The sequence below is a fragment of the Drosophila tropicalis genome, unplaced genomic scaffold (assembly GCF_018151085.1).
Source record: "Drosophila tropicalis isolate 14030-0801.00 unplaced genomic scaffold, ASM1815108v1 contig_443, whole genome shotgun sequence".
NCBI classification, from domain to species: domain Eukaryota; kingdom Metazoa; phylum Arthropoda; class Insecta; order Diptera; family Drosophilidae; genus Drosophila; species Drosophila tropicalis.
Window position 1 is genome coordinate 245340 of NW_027172907.1, and position 21913 is coordinate 267252.

The 21913-nt window shown below is 38.4% G+C and overlaps 1 protein-coding gene across 1 annotated transcript in view; it reads right to left on the reverse strand.

Annotated features, from left to right (window-relative positions):
• Positions 1–21913, reverse strand: part of Fife (regulating synaptic membrane exocytosis protein fife) — a 66891-nt gene that overhangs the window by 31115 nt on the left and 13863 nt on the right. The window contains 3 exon segments of the mRNA XM_068286139.1: positions 1529–1851; positions 4728–4863; positions 9699–10276. Coding sequence (XP_068142240.1) covers positions 1529–1851; positions 4728–4863; positions 9699–9734 — 495 coding nt within the window. The 5' untranslated portion in view covers positions 9735–10276.

Below are 21913 nucleotides of genomic sequence, written 5' to 3' on the forward strand. Positions count from 1 at the left end.
GCATCAAAGTAATGGAAACGGAAATGCATAAGGCATATCTTAACCAACCTCTTCATGAAGCGTTATCAAATGAAAAAATTTCCCTTTTATTTTATTCAATCTCACTTTAAAAGTCACTGGAAGCGATGAACTGTATATTTACACAAAGAACTTTATGGTGGGCAAATCGTAAATTTAGCTCGGCAGAAAAGGCATTGGCAACTTCATTCAAAAGTAAATCAATATTATATATTTGACTTGCGTTTAAAGAATAAAATGTCGAAAACTGGATTGAGAAAAGGGCAAGCACTCAATTCTGGCAGTATGCAAAATGGAAATTGTAAAACTATTTCATATTTCCAAATGTCTAAGATATAATGAAATGTGCATTGCAATGACGACTTCTCATATAAACAACTAAAATATATTGGAGAGGAAGAATTTGGATTTCCTTTGCAAAATATACAAAATTCTGGCACATACCATTAACCATTCACCTGTTTTATTTTTGTTGAGGTGGTGAGAGTAGGTAATAAAATGGCATTTTCATTTACATTAATCTTCTACAAGTTGGCCCATTATTGTCAATAATTTAGAACATGTTGTAAATGCAATGTTTTATGGCCTTAATGATTATTATTGCCCCGAAATGTCCAATGATGAGGCTGACCGGGTAAAAACCACATTTGCAGTGAAATTCCCATAATTACGCTAGAGGGATTGTGTGGGTGTGAGAGTGTGAGTGTGTGCGCTTGGGTAGCTGACGCCCACGGACATCAATTTCAATTAACCAAAGTGGCCAGGTTGACAGACAAAACGTTAAATTTTATGTACAGGGCGTTGGCCAGCCAAAGGGAGAGATTGTAGGACAGAGAGAGCTGGGATAGCTGAAACTTCTTGACAAATTACCACAAACTTCACATTCGAGACACGAAAGACAACGTTGCAACAATGTTGCCCCCCAACCTCTCACCATCTTACCATCAATGATCATTAGGCCTGCCTGAAGGCATTGATGTATATGCAACAATGAAGCAGAAACGCAACACACTATCTCAGCTTCTGCAAGACCTGAGTGTAATAGTGGAACACTGTCCTAGTGTCCCGCTGCTGCTCTTGGGGTTGTGATTTAATCTCGTTAATCTGGCTTTTATCTTGTTAATGCCCCATGGAGTGGCAGGATAGTAGGAGAGGTCGCTGAACATTGTTTGTCTATGTGGGTTTGTGGTGCTCTTGTGTTGTGGCTCGCCCCTTTCTATGGCTAATCTAATTTGTGTGCAGGTCGGTGGTTAATATATTACCCCCCTCCCACCACTCCCACTATTCATAACCAGAGCTATACAATTATTGCTATAACTTGTAAACATTTTTCTTATTAATTAAATGCCGCTGCATTTTGTGTTTATTTTTTGCCGCACCCCCGCATACACACACACACATACACATATATGTATATACATACATATGTATATCTAGCTACCTACACCTACTGGACACATCAGGATTAAAGAGAGAGATGCCTAGTGGCCTGGAAAGTTTTTGGTCTTACCGCATCCTCGTGCTCATCCAGTTTACTGTAGCTGGCGCAATCCTCGCATACTCGCTGCTGGCACTCGAAGCACGTCTTGTGGTAGTCATCGGGCTTGAAGGACTTCAGGCACACCCTACAAGCCCCAGCTCGACGACCTGGCTCTTGTTGTTTGGCCCCGGCCCCGCCAGCTCCTGTTGCCCCTGTATTGTTGTTATTGTTGTTCACATTGCCGCCGGACTCCTGCTGCTGCTGTTGCTGCTGCTGATAGCTGGGCGAGCCATAGCTGCCGCTGGTATCTGCATCCGTGGGCACCAATGAAGGGCGTGGTGACATTTTATTGACTATGCAGAAGGGGGACATGAAAGACAAAAAAAAAAAAAAAAATGGAAAAATGGGTTAATAGAGTTAAAGTTGATTCCATAATAAAACTTGTTGATTTTACCACTGATTATCTTAAGACACTTCAAATGCAAGCCCTACCCTTTCACCACTCATATGCTTTATGACTTTAGAGAGGGGAAAGGGATTGAAGTATTTTAATTAGGACCTTACAATCCTGTTATTTTTTCGGCTTATATAATCGCAAATAGTTTATGCTGTATATTGTATTCAATTCTCAACTAGTTTCTCAACTGATTTCAATTCTCAACTAGTTTCAATTCTAAACCAAGTATGATTATGCTCATCTCTCTTTTTTTTGTCGCATTTCTGTTCATTTCGTAAAATTTGTGAATTAATTTTTAAACAGACTGAAGACATGTAAAATGTTATGCGTTAGGATAAAAGTTTAAAATATGAAATATACTAATAACTGCTATGGTCCCTGCTTTTAATCTAAATTCAAATGAATTTTGATATAAAATTCTTTATAAATAATAAAAGAATACATATGCTTACTACGTCTCTCTCCCTTATTCTCTCTCTCTCTCTCTTTCATCCATTCTTTTTCTTTGGTTTATTTTGTTTCATTTTCGTTTTCGATTTCACTTTTCACAATTACAAAAGCTGTCAAAGCCAAGCCTCTTCTGCTATTTCCTTCTATTTTCTCTCGCATGGCTGTCTCTGTCTCTCTTAACCTATCTCTCGGTCGCTGTCTTTGCCTTTTTAAGAGAATATATTTCACTCTTGAAAAAATAAGGTGAAAAGTTTTTATGCGGCCCGTGGAAGAAGAAAAAAAAGTCGCGGTGCATTAGTCACAGTCGTGAGGCAAGGACAAAAGACCATGCTTTTGTTGTATGTGAATTGCTCATACGCACAGTTGCACCTCTGTGCTTTAACCGTTCCTCTTTCTGTTTCTGCTTGCTATTTTTGGGCCCAAAGCAGAGCAATGAAAAAGCTGTAAAGAGGAAAAACTTACGCTTGACATTTTGTCAGCCAGCAAAGAAAAAGGTGAAACAATAAGAAAGCAAGCGAAAATAGAAAGTGCTACATTATTTAGCACAAAGTGCTACACAATACAAGGCTATTAAATAACAACATTCTGACTCTGACACTGTCAAACATTTTACTTTTGCCTCTTTTACTATGTATAGATTTTTCCCATTATCACCTTCAATATAAAGTTGTCCGCTTTCCCTCTAAAAGCTCAGAAGTGCTTGTCCCACTACTACTTCAGAACACTCGAATTTCATTTTGTTTTAAACTTGCTTAACGGTTTTCCAGACGTAAATTTAGTTTAATTTTGGCACTTTTTTTCATATTTCTTATTTGAAAGCGCTAAGTTCTGCACATTGATGAATATAAATATCTTAGCTGAAGTTTCAGAACAATTTGCTGTCAGAGTTTTCCCACTTTTCTTCGTGCCATTGTTAAGCTATTTCCATAGTTTTGATTTGTTTTGCAATAAATTTGCTTAAAGATTTTGCTCTTTTAGATAATAATTTACAGAGGTCATTTCATTCTTTCTTATTTTGTTTCCCTAAACAGGATGTAATAAAATTTAAACTTAAATGCTTGAAAACAATTTGAAACTATTCACATGTTTGGTGTCGCTAGCAGATGCAAGTTTTTGCTCTGTGTGCGCCCCGTCGCAAAAATATTTTACATGCCTGCGGTCGAGGAGTGTGCGAGGTGCTACAAATTCCAGACAAACACACTGTGGGGCAGCTTTACTGTTGCAGTTGGTCGAGAGAGCACGCGATTATCCTCAATTACGGTGGCCCAAAAGCCGAGGGCCCAGAATAAAACAAGTGGCAAAATATTTGTACAAATTATGCGCACAAATAAACGAGAGAAACGAAATAGAGTAAAAATGTGAATTTGTCTCTCATTTTACGACCGACACACACAACTAAATAAACATCATAAAATAACATTTCATTTCTTTCTAATAAATCTGATATGGCCGCAATAAAATCAAACCGAACCGAACCGAGAGACAGAGTAAGAGTAGCTTGGCTCTCGCCTCGTGGTTGGTGGCCAACTAAAATGTCATAAAAATAACACAAAAGTCAACACAATATTTTCCGTTCTTCTTTTTTTTTTTGTCGTGCTCCTCATGCTGTGATTTGCAGTAACTGTAGCAGCAGAAGAGTCGTCATTCAACCGATTTTTATTGACTCGGGGATTTGGTGAACTGCTTTGCCTGATGATGAAAACGGATCTCTCTTGCTTTCACTTTCGCTGTGTGTTTGGCTTTATGGCAAAGATATAACCATGACAATGATACTATGGTCGATGACTTGGTAATGTGTTGTAATGCATTTCCAGACATTGACCTACTCGTTGTTGGTATATGTAGTTGTTGGTGTGTGGGGGTCATCCATCCATTCATTGCCTCTTTTGCATATTTCAGGAAAATAAAGCGTATACGCCCCGTTTGACACAGCTCATTGTTATGAATGGCTGTATGCACTTTCAAGCATTTACTTGGCTCTCACTTTTACTTTCACTTATCCATACACATCCATCTATCCACACACACACACACTTATATATATATATATATATACCCAGAAATATCTGTATTTTTGAAGCGTCAGCTGGCTTTGGCATTGCAAAACACAAAAAAAAAAAAAAAAAAAAAAAAGGAATGGAAAAAAAGTTTGCACAAAGTTTTTAGCAAGCAGCTTTATGAGGTACTTGTATGAAAATTCATGCCATAAATTCTCGCTTGCACTTACACAAACACACACAGAAAGAGAGAAAGAGAGCGAGATAGAGAGACCGACCTGCAAGGATAACACTGAAAAAAGCATAAGCTTACTCCTTCACCTACCTTTGTCTGTAACGGTTAACAGTGATGAGGACAACGTTGCCTTCATTTTGTTCAAGGCACCCGTGTTCGAGGCCCCGCCACCGGAGTCCGTTGCATGCTGTTGCCTCTCGCTCGTCTGCTCATCGGTGGCCACCATCTGTAGCAGCAGCAACACAAAAATCCACATACAGGATGCGTAAAAGAGAATGAGAGATTGATAAAGGATATGTGAATAAATATTAACAGTATATTGAATATTTGATTTTCTCAGAAAAATGTTTATAGCTACTTAATAATAAGTAGTTCAGAGAAATGAAAACCCAACCCAAGTATGTAGGTCACAGCAACGATTTTGAAACTAAACGTTGCTAGCGTTTTACCATGTAAACGATAGCAATTGCTTTACCAAAACCTTTGATAAGTACATACATATATATAAGAAAATTCATCAAGCGAATTGCAAGCTTTAAAGATTTTTTGGTTTTACAGTATTTTTGCTGCTTTTGAGTATTTGTTAAAGGGGTTGGTTGAGCATTCTTGTTTAGAGCTCTATTGAAGGTAAATAAGTTGCAGGCAACATTCCTTTGTATATTTCATTGCCTTTGATAGCCTTTGTTGGCAACTGAAATTCCAATCACTGACTCTTATTCTAATGTCTTATATCTGTTTGTTGACTGAATACACATAACAAATATGCTGAAATTAAACAAGAATGAATTATATAGACCAAACTTTTACTTCAACAATTGTTTAACCATCACTCAAATTATCAATGAAGACTTTAGGCGGAAAATTGCAAATCTGCAGCTGGCATTGGTTTAATCAACATTTTTGTTTCTCACATTTTTACGAATCATCGGCACAGTATTTGAGGAAAGAGCTGGGAAATCGATTGTGTGTGTCTATGTCGTTTGCATTTTCTCGAATTTAATATGATTTGGGGTCACATTTTTGTTTCCCCTTGCTTGCGCATATTGTTATTAGCTTTTCTGCTTATTCATTCAACAATTTGGCTGCTTTTTTTTTCTTGCCTAGTCATGTCTAAGACGCAGGTGAAAAAAGGCAAAAAAAAAGAAAAAATAAAGCATTGCGTTTTATTTGATTTGCTGCCAGAAGCAACAAATTGCCAAGAAATCGTAAAATGCGGCAAGTAATTTTTGCTTAAACTACGCCAAGAGAACCGATGTCTCCTTGCGGGGCTGAAGGATGCTGAAAGATAAGGAGGCGGAGAGCGAAAGAGAATGAAGAGGATGTGCTTTCAAAAATTGCCGTCATTCTTTTTAATGCACAGACAGATTGTGCGAGTAAGACGGCGATAGTCGACGAATAACAATAGCAGAAACCACCCAAAAAAAAAAAAAAAAAAAAAAACAAAAACAAGAAAAGAAAAATACATAAGAGCTGTGCGCTGTCAGCATTTTATGAAGTGGAAATTTTCTATTTGCCAAAGCGGCAGCGAAACCGGAACAAACAGCCGCACAGTTGCCTATGAAGGACAAACGCACACACACAGAGTGAGATAGTTAGAAGCAGGCACACGGATATAGGACTCTCTGTCTCCATCTCTGTCTCTCTGGTCTCTATTTCTATCTCGTTCGCCCAGCGCAAATTACGCTAAGTGCTTTTAGCTGCAGCCGTTTTGCCGTTGCCTACCTTTAGGAGCGGAATTGGAATGGAAACCCAACTAACCCACCAACTAAGCGTCATCTAGTGTCAGATTATGGTTGCTCTGTGCTATATCCTAGCTCCAGTTGCCAGCCTCCAGTTTGGTCTACATTTTTGATGATGTCATTTGATGTTGGCCTACTCCACTCTGGTTAACTATGCCTGGATAATATTCACGTTGCGGATTTATGTATACGCTCTATGTGGGAGGCCATTCTCCACTCTATCTTTCTCTCTCTCTCTCAAGCTTCTATGGTCGCACCTGTCGAAATCTTAGTATTATGTATAGTTGCTTCTTTACAGGTGGCCATATTTCAGTTCAGGTAGTCAACCCCATACATCATTGTCTAACGACGAGCTGAAAATTTATGTGCTCAGGTGCCATCCTCCTCCATTCTCCATCCAATCCGACCGTCCGCCCCCTCTTCAGGCAAGTGGCAACGACAAACTATGTATAAACATTCTTTGCTCTAGTCGCACGCAATTATTGCCGTGTTAATTTTGTCATTTATTATGATTTTCCTGCTTTTACTTGCTTCTTTTTTTTTTGTTTTTGCTTGGTTTTCTTTTGTTGGTAACAGGAAGAAGCCTAAGGCTAAAGTTCTCTCGCTTGTTTGGGCTTTATAGCTCAAAGCCACAAATAGTTTCAGGTTTAGTGTCGAAAATTATGTGTTGGCATTTAAGTGCTGACGACAACGACAGACAGACAGACTATGGCAATAATATGCTGAACAATGTGAGTGGTGGCAACGAGGCCCTTTAGGGTCGCAAAGTGTCAGAAAGAGCGACATAAACTGCATATGAAAATCAATAGAAACACCTAAAGAGTGCCAAAAGTCTGTCAATTTTACTGTGCTTGAACCGTAAAGACCTCTTAAAAAATTATCGATATAGTGTGCAGTTAAGCGTTTACTCCTCTTTGATGGATGCTTAAGATACTGAGAATTGTCATATGTAGATGTGTGGTAACCAATTTCCGTAGAAGTTAAGAATCAGGAAGCTTCAATTTCATTTCTGGGAAGTAACAGTCATTAAAACTCTTGAACTCATGTTTGCATTAAAAACTGCATACCTAAATGATCAGGGTACCAGGAAAAATGGTCATGCAAATAAAAAGTACAATTTGTTTGCATTTCGGTTTAAACTTAACCACAAAATTGGAATTAAATTCGTTACGAAAGACTTTTCTTACTCCTACCATTGCAGCAGCCACTGCCTTCTCCTCATACAAGGTTGTTTTTTTTTTCTTCTCATATGTTGTTGTTAAGTTAAGTTCTTTGAGTTTTTCAGGGCAGTCACGCGTTTGGTTTATTTGCCTGTTGCGGCTTTTGCAGTTTGTTTACTGCTTTCATGTGTAATAAAGTGAGAGGAGGAGTGCAGGGAAAACAGGAACAGGATGCAGGCAACAAACACGGGCACGGACATGGACACGGACACGGACATGGACATGGACATGCTGCATGCAACTGCTGTTGGCTAAGGTGTTTCTGTATTCCTGCCTAGCCGCTAGGCTGTCTGTCTGTCAGTGGTATGTGTGTATGTGGATGTGTCTGCTTGTGGTCAGAGTCTGGCCACAGACGAGACGCAAAGGGAAACGAAGAAAGAAAATTTTAACACCAGGAAAACTATTAAGAAAATGACTGGGAAATATAAACTGGGAGCTTGCTTTGATGTCCCAGGCATTTAAATGACAAACGAAATAGAAAAACTTTCTCTGCGTAAAATCCTTTTTTCAGCGCCCAAACCATTTCACGTCAAACAGTCAGTCGGCTAGTCAGAGTGTCATCAGCACATCATCATCATTGTCTCTTGAGTTGGGTTGTTGTTTTTTTGGTCTTTTTTTCCTGGTTGGGGCTTTGATTTTGTGCTTCATTTGGTCTAATCAAACTTTTGCAAAACTCTTCACAAGTATCCTTAGCATTTAGTTGTCCTGGCATTTTGCCTGTCAGTTTGCCTTTCCCTTTTGCTCTTTCTCTCGCTTATTCTTTTTGTTTTAATTTTCAACTTGGTTTTTATTAACTTTGAAAAGAATTTTATACTAAATAAGAATTTCCATGGAATTTACACTTAACTTTCGCATCGATTCTATCCAAGGGTCTACATATTTCCGATCAGTTTAAGTGGACAGACAGAGCTTTTTATTTATTTGTAGTTTGTTTCTCATATTTAGGGAAGACTTTTTATCAATGAAACGTTGCGGAATTTCTTCAAAGGATACATAATATTCGTTTGATCCAAATTTGCTTCTATTACTCTTTCTTTTTTGTTTTTTGTATAATGTGCGTTATTTTTTTATTAACATCTTTTCTAGTGTGTGTGTGTGTGCGTGTATGTGTTATTTTTAACTTCACACGGCACAAAGAGATAAAGGGGTCATACTACAAGTGTTCTTTTTTTTTTTGCACCATTTTGTTACTTGATCAAAAAAATAGATTTGATTTGATTACTCAATGGTTACAGGTGGATTTTTGTTGTATTTTCGATAAATATTTTTGTTGGTTTTTTATAGTACTGAAGGGGAAAACATTTAAAAAAACTTTTTTAATTAAAAAGTTTTATTTGCTTTTAGTGCTATCTGTTGTATTTCCTTTCATTCATTATTTGTTTGTTTGTTTCTGTCACTGATTCTTTGCCTATACACATACCCATTCTCTGTCTCTCTCTTACTCTCTCAATGGTAGCTTTCTTTCATTTATATGTATGAGTGGAATCCCTTTTTAATATATGCAACCGAATTGAATTTAATTTCCATCTCTCTCTCTCTTAATTTTTATCCGTTTTCCCGCTTTTCATTGCATTTCATTTTCACTACGCTTTGCTCATTAAATTTTCAGTACGGCATAAGCATAATTAAAAAATCACAAACGCCAACAAGAAATTGGTAGAAATGAAAATGAAAACAATATTTTAGCCATGTCGGCTTTGTCTATACCCTATCCAGATATATATTTAGGTATAGTTCTGTTTGAAAATTCTAAAACAAAAAGAGTGATGGCCAAATAGTTAAATAATATCGGACTCAAATCTGTCATATGTGATTGCTTTAAATTGATCCATGAGACTGTATCTTTCGTTAGTTAGCTATTTACAAGAAGTTATATACCCGTCTGAGGAGCAGAGTATAATGAAATTAAGCATAAATTACGAGCATCTGTCAATGGCAATTTCTCTCCAATTTCGACTCATGACTGTAACTGTCTCTGGCTCTTTCTGTTTCTGTTTTTGACTGTGATTTATATATGCATATACTTTTAAATATATGTATATATATATATATATAGGTATATTAATTAAAAATCGAAGTTGTTGCTGCTGCTGTTCACTTACCTTTTTCATGAATGTCATCACATTTGTTGGCAACATTTTGACAGCTTTTTAACTCTCTCTCTCCGTCTGCTTTTTATATATTTTTATTTGTATTTAAAGTGCAATTAATCACGCATACGCCACGTTGTCTTTTCTGTGTTGATCTGCCTCCCTCGCTTTCTAGTTTTGGGCTAGTTGTTTGGTTTGTTTGCTTGTTTGTTTTTGGCTTTTGTTTGATGCGTTTTCAGTTATGTTTTCATAAGCCGCTTTAAGTCATTTTCATGTTGTTGCAGCAGTTGTTGTCCTTTTTGTCAGCCATTTTGAGTTGTTACTGCTGTTGTTGTTGTTGTTTGCCCTTCAATATGGCCATTTTTCATTCGGCCATGTAAATATAGGCATTGACATTGCAATTTTCGGAATCTCTCATTCTACATGTTGCCCTTGTTGTTGCTGTTATTAACAATTGATTTATGCCTTGTATTTACAGTTTCAGCTTCTTCTTCGTCTTCGTCTTGTTGAGCTCGTAATGCCAAATTTATATTTTTGTGTATTTTAATTAACTTTGCCCATAATTCACAACTGTTATTACCGTTCTGCAGCTGCGCTTACCAAAGAAAAAACAACACCAACATGTAAAAAAGAGAAGAAAAGTGGAAAATTATAATTAGTCATTTTGTTCTCCTCTCCCTCCCATCTCTCTCTCTCACTATATATATTTATACATATGTACTAGGTTCCTAGGCTGGCTGGAACACTGGAAATTGCACGCAGCATTTAAAGTGCTCCAACTCGTGGGTATATAATGGGCCAGCATGGCTTACACCGTACTTAAGTTGGCTCCATAAATTTCCCTACGATAAGCATCAACCGTTAGAGTTTTGGGTTACCCTCGCACACATACACACACACACCGATACACACACACACCAATGCCGCTTGACATGGCGCTGAAAAGGCAACACGAAGTCCGCTCTAGCCGTAAAATTTATAAGGCGGAAATAATGTGTCGCATTGCATGCAAAGCATCGTTTCCTCCATTGTGTGTTAAGTCGAGGGGCAGGCCTCTAAAGTATAGGGGCGTGGCTCTCACACACATACACACAGACGATAAGCTGACCTCTATAATAGGCAACTTTTATTAACTAGGTTAAAATCAACTGTAAATAAGAACTCTTTTTAAATTGATAAATCCAGATAGTATACTACCCGAACTATAGGAGAAAATAATAATAAATTGCTTGAAAGGAAGTGTTTAGGTTTCTTGATATGCAAATCGGTAAATGTATGCTAAAAAGTACATTGAGTAGTTATGGATAACAGGTCAAGAAAAATTGAGAAAGATGTTCTGGTTTATACAAAGTTTTAAGTAACTTTGAGCAGAAACCTTTTATCGATTTCACTAAAGCTTTGCCCACTTCTGTGTGTAATGATTTTATCTAATCATTATTTGTTCATCTGATCATTAAAATCCAAAATCACTCTAGATTATACAATTATTTATTTAGTTTGAGATCATATATTTTGTGTTTGAAATCTATCGATTTCGAGTTTTAAAGCATAGTTTGTTGTATGTATATTTTTCTTTTATACTTTTAGTTTAATATTTTATGACTCAGCTATTTCGTGAAGTATAGAAAAAGACTATCTTTAGCCCACGAGATACCTTTCTTGCTAAGAATTTCGCCTGAGAAAAGTGTCAGTTCGTCTCTGGCATCTGAAATGATGTGAGTGCAGTTGCTTATGCCAGTTATCAGTTGTGCAGTTGCTTTTGTTAAGCCCTTCGCTTACTCTTTGCTCTTAAGCCCTGCCATAACGCAGTCCAGCCCTACGCATCCCCGTCTTTCTCCCCCATTTCAATCACAATGCTTTGTACAGCTTATCGGCCATTCACTGCAATTCGCCAGAATGGATGGCTGGCGATGTAGGAATGGGAACGGGAGCAGTCATTGTTGCTGCTATTGTAAGGAAGGGGCGTACACACTTACATATATTCCGATTGCTTCGGCATTGGGAATTATTAAATCAAATGACCCACATAGCAATTCAATTGTTGAGCTCTCTCTCACTCAATGGGTATCAAGTAACGGGTATGAGAAAAAAGTCGGAAAGTAAGCATATAACATTTGCTATTTACCCATTTCCCATCACCGCTCTTTCTACATTTCTTCTCTCTTTCTCTCTCTCTCTATTTGGAATTCTTTTTTCATTCGTTCATATTGTTGGGAAAAAAAAAATTAAAGACCATCTAACCGAAAACTATCTCAATTCAAACTAAGCAAAAGTTCGAAACTTTGGTCAAGTCATTGGCACACACTCTCTTATACACATATGTATGTGTATATGAAGCTGACAGAATGCAATCCTGTTTAGGGTCGTTTGCCATTGTGTGTGTGTATGTGTGCGAAAACATTAGCAAAGTTCATAAAAAGTCATTGAAGCATAACAGTTGAAAGTTCTAAAGGAATGACATGGTGAAATGTTTACGCTAAATGAAATTCTTGACTTGCTAAATGAGTTAAAGAAGAAGAAGAGGAGAAGTTCATAAATTGCATTTTTTTCTTTTTGAAAATTAGTTGTTCCACTTGCAAAAGCTGTCAACATGCCAGCAACAGGACAAATCGGAAGACTGCACTGACAATGCGCCACCCAAAAGTACTACGGATGATGGGGATGAGATAGACGGATGGATGGTTGGACGGTTGGTTGGATGGATAGTTGGATGGATGATGATTTTCCAAGGAGGCGCGCCCGCGTTCGCCCCGAAAATGTAAAGCAAAGTGTTACAAGTGTTTGTCTGCCACGCCCCTAGACATGAAGAGACCAACAAGCAAGCCAGACCAAACCAGACCAAGCCAAACCCGGCGAGACTAGTAGTGGGCGTGCTTACACAAGCTTAGCGAGCCAAGGATGTGCTCATAAATTGTTACTTTTCATCCTTGTTGTTGGCATTTTGGCAACAAGCATGAAATCACATGAACACACAGACACACAGTGAAAGAGAAGGGGGGCATTTTGCTTGGCAAAGTTCCAAACAAACTTGGCCCGAATGTTGCCTGTAGTTGGCACATAGTTAATTAGCGCGAAATTGGGAAATGAGAGAGAGGGTAGGGGAGGCGGGGCCACATGGCCTTAAGCGTTACGCTCTATCGTTCTTTGCATACCAATGAAACTGATCAGATTGCCATTAGTGTTAAAGGACGAAATTTGGGACGGGGGCGGACCCGTGGCTATGTGTATGTGTGTGTGGTGGCTGAAATAAAAACCAGCATTAAATAAAGTCCAATAAGATTTATCACACACACATGAAATTGTCACGCACAAGCAAACACAATGGAAATTGAAATTGAAATGTTTGAGCAAAAGAAACTGCGGGGGACCCTATTGCTTTTTTCCTTTTTGTTGTCCGAGCAATTTATGGCGAACAGAGTGTCAAAGTGAATTGTTATTCCGGAATCGTGCGCGGTACGGTGTCGGGAATGAAACGGACACAAATTAAGTGCAGGCCAGTCCATAATAAATGGGCAGCAAAGGACACAAAAAACGAAAAGCAGTCCCAACAGCAGCAACAAATGAAGCGCAACAGCATCACATCGAGGCAACTGCAGAAAAACGGACAACGTAAGACTGAAATTGCAGTTGAGAAATCGCAGCAAAGTTCATAAATAAAGTGGACAGCAGCAGCAGCAGAAAAAGCAACAACGATGACGGCAGCAACAGGCAACAGGAGGGCCAAGTGCAACATCATGAATGGCATGAATGAAGCGTTGTCAACAAAGCCATACAATGAGGGGATTGTCAACTGACTGCTGGGGCACACGCGGGTAAAAAGGACAACATTGTGAACTTACCCCACCCAAAATCCAGTTATTGTCCTCGTTGTCTTGTTGTCTTGTTATGTGGCTTGTTAGCACTGCGTGGGCAGGGCGATTTTAACTCGAGAACAAGAGAGACGATGAATGCTGCATTAGTTTTGAGCATTTGATGTGTCCATCAGAGACAACCATGAGATTTACAAAGATGTACAAACTCTATTCAACCGGATTCCCAATGAATTAATGAGTACAACAAGTTAAAGCTAAGAGTTCCTAAAATACATTTAACTATTTGTCTCATTCGTCTAACTTCCTGACTCCCTTGCATTGAAAATACTTAGCCCCATAAACTATGATCAATTTTTGATTACTCAAATTTGTGGCTAACTTGTAAAAAAAAGGTAATGTATAAAATCTTACGACTAAATATCTTATGACATGCTCTTCACTTCGATGTTGTTCGAAAAAATAAATGGAAAAAAAGAGATTTATTTTGTTTTCGGTAGAAAATGGAAATTTATGTCCCCGAACTGGATTTCAATAGAAATATTTCAATATTATAGAGTCTCATTAGTGATAATATCATTTAGTACATACATAATTGCCTTACCAGGCTGGCAGTTAACAATTTTTGAACAATGCTGGACTGGTTGAGGGGCTGGGCTTCAATATGAGAATACGCCCATACAACACACACATTTGCCTCGTTCATTGTTGGCCACACAATCTCACACACACTCACAGACGCACACACACACATACAAGATGAGAGAGGGACACACTGTGGACGGCAGTCTGGACATTGTGTTGCCATTGTTGCCGACCTAACAGGATTTTTAATGAACATGCGAGTCGACGGCTCGTTTTGCTTTTAGCCAGCGAAGTGTAAAGCGGGGCCGCTTGTCAACGCTGTTTGGCTAATTGACAGCGACCAGCTTACATCATGTTAATGGCGGCTTCAGCTTTAAACAGTAGGAAAAACGCCAGCAGAAAATTAAACGTTTAATTACTAGGAATAAATACAAAAGAAGGTGGCATATTGTGGGGCTGAGCTGCCGGAACAGATTGATCTGCAGATGTTGCGGAGATTCAAGTACTTCACTTCTGTCACTTTCCCTCCTTCAATCTCTATTTCTCTCTGTCTTCACACCGGGACACTTGTGTCCTATTCCAATCGCAATCGCAATTTCCAATTTCCATTTGATTCCCATGCCAGGCACGTACGTTACCGAAATGAAATGAAACTACGCCCACCGCAACTTTTGGGCTTTTGTCAACGCAACGCATTGCTGAGTACAAAGTACAAACAAAGGTTGGCGAAAGGCGAAACATTTAAGCTGCCTGACAAACTCAATTATTCAAATGGAATGGAGATTGGGGAGGAAAGGGGCGTGGAGGATCAGGGCATAGGCATTGAAGATTGCCACATATGTGGCAACACAGTCAAGTGGCACTCGCTTTTGCGGTCGCTTACGCTGATACTTGCAATTTTGACATTTAATCAAAGGCCACACATTCAAGAGCTAGTCACTTCTGGCTTTACATACAATACACGACAGAGTTAGAAAGCGATGAGAGTGAGAGTGTGAGTGAGAGGGAGAGGGGGGGGAGAAAGTCTTTCTGTAGTCTTGATCCTTGATGGAGCCCCTACTACATTTCCGAGTGTCGTTCTTGTGGTTGCCTCTTGTCTGTTTTGCCGGTTGCCTGATTCTTTTTATTCTTTTCATCTTAATTGAAATCAAATCAAAGTGTTTTCACTCACAAAATGAAATTGTCTGCTGCACACGCATTGTTGAACGCAACTGTTGCCGTACTACCTCCATCCCCATTTCCTCTTCTATTCCCTCTCCCCCACTACTAATGACAGAGCATTGTTTGCTTGTTCACTCCTCCTCCTCTCTCCCTATCATTCTCTATCTGTGTTTCTATCGTTCTTTTTGCTTTTAACAGACAATTTGTTGTTTTTGTTATGGTTTATTGTTTCATAAATTATTTATTAGAAAATTTTATTTACTCAAACGCACTGGGGAATTGTGTGTGTGCGTGTGTGTGTGTGTGTGTCTGTGTGTGCAAAGGGTCCCAACCAACAAAAAAACAAAAATGGGTTGCACAACTTTATTTGATTATGACTGGCAGCAGGCAGACTTCGCAGTTTGATATTTGTCAGCAAATATTGCGTGAAATAATTGGAAGATATACAAGATATACACTAATAATTTGGGTCAACTAATTGAACAACTGATACAATTCGAGAATTCCGAAAACGAAACAAATACGACATTAAACAGAGGCCTAACCAGAGAGTCAAAAAAAATAGTTCAAGTGGAAAATCTGTGTTAATAAATGAAATGAAAGCTCTTCTCTTATTATTAATATTATTATTTTATTTTATTTGTTTTTTTTCGCTCGTACTCAGCTTGGCTTTTTAAGGATTCTGTAATCGTTTTTATGTATCATAAAAGCTGCCTCATATTAAGTGTACACTGTGGTGGCCATGTGTGCGTTTGACTGCTTAGTTAGCTTAGTGTATATTACGCATACGCACTGTTTTTAGTAAGGTAAGCATTACGTATCCACACCACCACCATACGGCAAGCCAAGCCCAGCAATAAAATGAAATCAACTTGATATGTACGAAGGATGTATGTGGACTGACATAAAACCAGAAGCTAGCTCATTAACGCTTTGTAAAATGTGCAATATGGTCATGGCCGTTTCTCTGCTTGCACTACAACTCCTACTGAGGACGAGTGCCTGGAGAATGAGTGGCCTTTTATGGGATATACCCTCATCTCTCACTCTCTAACTCAAACTCATTAGAAATGCGTGAAATTCAACGCGTCGTCTGCCAGCAGTGAAGAGCGTAATTGCTGGCAATTTGGTTAGGCAGCGCCTCAACTTTGTCATAAAATCGTTGAGGCGAGCAAACAAAAAAAAACCCGATATGATAATCATGGCTATATGACCAAATGCTACTTAATTTGCTTATAAATGCTTCATTTTTATGCATCCGTTGATTTATTTGATTTAATTAAGTCAGATTGATAGGCGCAAAAATGAACAAAAAAAAAAAAACTTTATATTAATTACGCACGGCTGGCCTAGAAAATTAAATCAAATTGCAAAAACATAAAACAAAAACAAAGATAAAAAACCAAGAGCAAAAAGAAAGAAAAGAGTAAACCAAAAGGTTTAATGGCATTTAAGCGATGGCACGACCATTCGAGAAAAACAACCAAAAAACACAAAGTGACCGCAATTAATTAAGACCACAAGGCGCTGCGGGCAATCAAAAAACAAGAAAGAAAAAAGAACAAATGATAATTATGCTTGAAAACGGCGAGGGAAGTTGAGTCGACAGTAGACTCGCAAGTTAAGGCCATAATAATGCCAACAGTTATAACAGGGCCATACAGAATATTATAAAAATTTGATGCATTTATTTGTTAATGAAATGGCCAAATAAACCAAACACCTAAAAAGAGACAGAGAGGGAGGCAGAAAAAGGAAACCCCGAAATATGAACTTTGATCAGGGCTTAAAGGTTAAGCTACGGCTCATTGAATGTCTGGCTGTCTGTCTGACTGTCTATCCAAACTGTCATTGTCAGTGGCCTTTCAAGTTAGTTAGTTCTTGGGGTAAAGCCAATTATTAATTATTCATATTGAGTGAGGGGTATTAAAGGTTGGCAGAACTCACACATATAAGTATGTATACATATATATATTTATATTTGCATGATGCATGATTCATGTACCAATGTCAATGTCACTGTCAATGCTAATTCTAATGCCATGCCCAGAGTAACTCCCACAACAAGCAACCAATGCCACTGCCAGGCATTATGCGATTGGCCTCACTATGAACTTTGAAGCGCATCTAATGCGTATTCAATGTCACAGCTGCTGCTGCTGCTGATGGATCAAGGACCAAGGACAAGACCTTGTCTTCATCATCCCAAGTCAATTAACAAATATTACATACATTTTACACAGTAGCTGCTAATAAATTGAAATGTCAATGCCAATAATTAGACATTTCCATTTCGTGTTAAAACACACACATTTCGCTTCAGTTTGTAACTTCAATTGAAAGTTTTCTGCATTGCCAGGTAAAGTAATCTTTTGATCAGCAGAAAATTTAATAAGCTTCAAGAACCACAAATAACTCGTTTCAATGTAGGTTTCAAAGCCTACTGAAATTCTTGATATATTTATATGGTTACATACCATGTAAATCTCATATATAATATAGAAATGGTATTAACTCTTTGATCAGGAAATGCATGCCCTAACATTTAATTGAACGTGTGATGCGCTCCTGTTTGGCAAATACTTATGCATTTTTGTATTTTTATTCTACCATCCATCCATCCATCAATTTATCTATGTTTAGTATCTGTGTCAGTATGTAAAATGCATGTCTATGACATTCTTTCAAAGGGCCTTATAGTGTGACTCCCTAGTGAGACTGGCGACATCCTTGACAGTCTTTGGCTTTTTCTTTCTGTTGTTGTTGTTGTTTGTGTCATTATTGTTATTATTATTGCAATTGTTGTTGCCATTGTTACTCATCATAAACACACACAGAAACGGAGAGACAGACGCACACGCATACTAGTATATCAAATCACACATGTGTCTAGGGTTGTCTTAGTTGTCTGTCTAACTGTCGCCTTGCAAGTCGTCTTTTCCGTTTACTTCTTGAGGTTTCGGTTGTGGCGTGTGAAATGCATTTGTGTGAGTGTTGTTTTCTTCTTTTTTTTTGTGTGTGACGCTATTTTTTATTTTGTATAAATTGCTGTTATTCATGCAATATTTAACATGAAGGTTAAATGTCATCTTTGCATATGGCGCAATTTCGTGTGCTTTGTAAGTGAGTTTTGTTTTTTTATTTTTTTTTTTTTTTGTTTTTGTAATTGCACATGTTTAATTCACAGAAAATCCCCTCTTATAAATGGAAAATTCAACATTTTAATTTGATTGCCATATGCATTTTTGGGGTGAAACCTATTTAATTTATGTAATGAAAATGAATCAAATTGAATGCTTCAATGACAGCTAATGCATTAATTATATCATATATATGTATGTACAAATGTACGTATATATCGTGATTTCGTTTGTTTCATTTTTCCCATGCTTCTTATTCAGGATTTGGCCATTGGAAAATTGTTTTGGGGCTATTAGCAAAAAGTGTTGCCTACTTACTGGGGCCATTTGCTAATTTGCCATCAGCATAAAAATCAACATCAATCAAAATAATTTATGATAGGACGACAGATAGACAAAGAGACAGACGGATGGACTCCCAGAACGGCAAGGGCAAATACAATTTTCATTTTCCTTCTTCTCTGGTTTTGTTTGTTTGTAGCTTTTGATGTTTGCACTTGCTGTTTACATGAAACATGTTGCGCATACGAGGCGTGGACCAAGGCAAATCATTTTTCATGATAACGTATTTAACATGCGTATTAATCAAAGACCCACATATACGCACGCACAAAGAGAGAGAGAGAGAGAAAACCTCATTCTATGTGTTTGTGTGTGTGTGTGTAGAGAAAGTCAGTTTGTTATTGAATCCGGCAATTTAAATTGATCCGTAGGCAATGGCAAAGCAATAATTGCTGTGGTTTTGCCTTGTCTCAACCATAACTCAACCGCATACCGTGCCGTGCCATGCCATGCCAAACCATACTCTTGCCTGTTGGCTGCTGTCTTTGGTTGCTGTCTCGTTTGGGGTCTCTGTGGCATGCCGCAAGCGTCGCAATATACATGCTTAGATATTGTATTTCTGCCATTTCTGCAACTCAAACCTAATCATCTGAGCACAATAATCCCATCATTTGTAATGCACACACAGACACACACACACACACACACCATGAGAGAAGAAGAAATGAAGGCCCACTCTGAGTTCGCCATTGTGGCAACAAATTACCTGTGCGATTTGATTTCATTTCCGTTTTGTTGCCATCGCCTTCATCATCATCATCATTGGCATCATCAAAATCATCATCATTTCCATCATTATCATCATTCACATCAGAGGCAGAGGTAGAGTCAGCGTCTGAGACAGAGGCAGTAGCAATCTCGTCCTGGCTGCTCAATTTGTTGGTAGTTTCGTTTCGTTTATATGTGCATTCGGTTTTTTGGCTTTTAGATTTGGAATTATATTTCGTGGTTTCTGTCAAATCGAAAAAGAGAGAGGGAAAAATAGATTGAATGTGTGGGCATATGCTTGGCATGGCATGAGACAGCTGTCGAATTTGAAATGTGACGCATAAATCAAATGTTATACTCGATCAAGCGTAAACTCAACCCGAAACACCAAATCAACCAACTCCTTCACTTTAATCACACAAATGTTGTTACTCATTGCCCCATAATACATATATATAACAAATTTCACTGCATTATCATCAAAATTGATTTTGTTTTGATGAAATATTCATTAGGCTAATGTTATGGTATTCTCTAAAAAATATTTTTTAATCATTTCAATGCTTTTAACTTCGTCTCGTTTATGTTAGCAATTGGAATATTAACTTTGTTTGTTTCAAATGAGAGAAGAACTTTTTAGCCTCCATATGATGAAATTTTTCTTTACGCTATGATTTCTACAACTCGTGTTTGCAATTGTTCAAAGTTCCTAAAACCTACACAAAGCTTCGTATAAAAGACTCGGAATCTGTTGCTCTGATTTACTTCATAGCTTGTTCAATAACTAGATACTTAGTTTAGTTGATATTTTCTTACTGTTTACGTTCTTATTGGTATTTCAACCGATTTGTGGCCATCAAAATGGACTTAACGAATATAATTAGTCTGGCAAATACTTATCAATACTTTATCACCTCAATTCCCATTGGTTGGTTGCCATACCCATATTACATACTAAGTACGTACTAAGCCCTACAACAAAGTGCAACTCAAGTCAAATTTCACATCCACTCAACGGAAAAATATATATTTCGATAATAAATTCAGCTGACTTTGCCAACTTTTTGGTTGCCGCTGCTGTTGCTCTCTCTCGTAATTATGAAAGTTGGTCAACTGGGCTGTGGCTGTGGTTTGGTAGCAATCCCCCTTGGGGCCATATAACTTGACAATGGAACGAACGCTCTCTAGCGACGCCTTCAAAAGTCTACAATAACAGGGGCCGGGGGGACTGACTGACTGACTGACTGACTAGCTGACTGGCTGGCTTATTTTGTATTGTGCTCAAGCCAACTAATGATAGTGTTGGCATAATTTTTGGCACAGGACATACTCATTATATTCTAAGTGGTCCGCACAAAAGTTTCTGGGTTGGGGTTTTTGTTGTTGAAAGTTTATTTAAATTAGTAAATTAGAAAATGCCCAACAGCTGGGGCTAGGCTTGATAGTTGTTGGCGGAAGTTGTCAATGCCAGTGCTTACAAAGGACCCTGCCCGTTGACGTTGACGTTGTCGTCGTCGTCGTTCTCATCGTTGTCCTTGACTGTACCGAAAACAAGAGCATAAATTACACAAAGAGCAGGCGAAGAACGCGAAGCGAAGTTTTTGCGCCTGTGTCTGAAGTTTCATCATATTCAAGTCCAAGTCCATTTTCGACAGCATCAAAGTCACTCAAGCACACGAGTAGAGAACTTTCTAAAGAGTATGCAAAATTATTATGAAGCACAGCACAGCTCAGGCAAATTCATTCAAATTTGGCTGACAGACAGACAGAGAGACAGACAGAGAGACATCGAGCGACAGGCGGGAGGCAGGCATCCAGACTTCCTGTACGTGTACGTGCTTTGGGAGCCCCGCATCAGTAGGAGAACTTGGGCCACTCCACTCCAGGGCAGGACACGTAGCCCAAGTGGCTCCTCTGCCACCTCTGGGTCTGCATAAGTTGTTTTTGTTCAATCAACAATAAAGCTATACCTCCATAGCTATTGCTATTCATTATTGTTGTTGTTGTCGTCTTTTTCTTCGTCGTTGTCGTCGTTGCTCGGTTGTTGTTTGTCTAAGCTCAGTGAAGTGTGCCAAAGATATTTGCGCCCGATATGCGTCCAAGCATTTCGGGTTGAGGCTTAAGACCAGAGAACCTGCTCAGACTAAAATGACTATATCACTCATATACACACATACCATATACGTACAAACATGCATAAATATATACTATCCTATATAGTCACCAAGCTAGATAGAGTGAGGCAAGAAGAGGGGGAGAATATGACTAAAAGAGTACTTTCTTGGTAATAGAGCAATAACCAGCGAGAACCATTTGATTTTGGCTCCTTTATGCTTCTGCCGCTTCTGGCTTCTTCTTTGTCTAATGAGCTTGAATTTTGTTTCCTGCTAACGGAAGAGCTCCGGACACACGTGTCCCCTTTGAAAACTCATTACAAAACAGCCCTACACATATGTATGTATGTACATATGTACATATATAG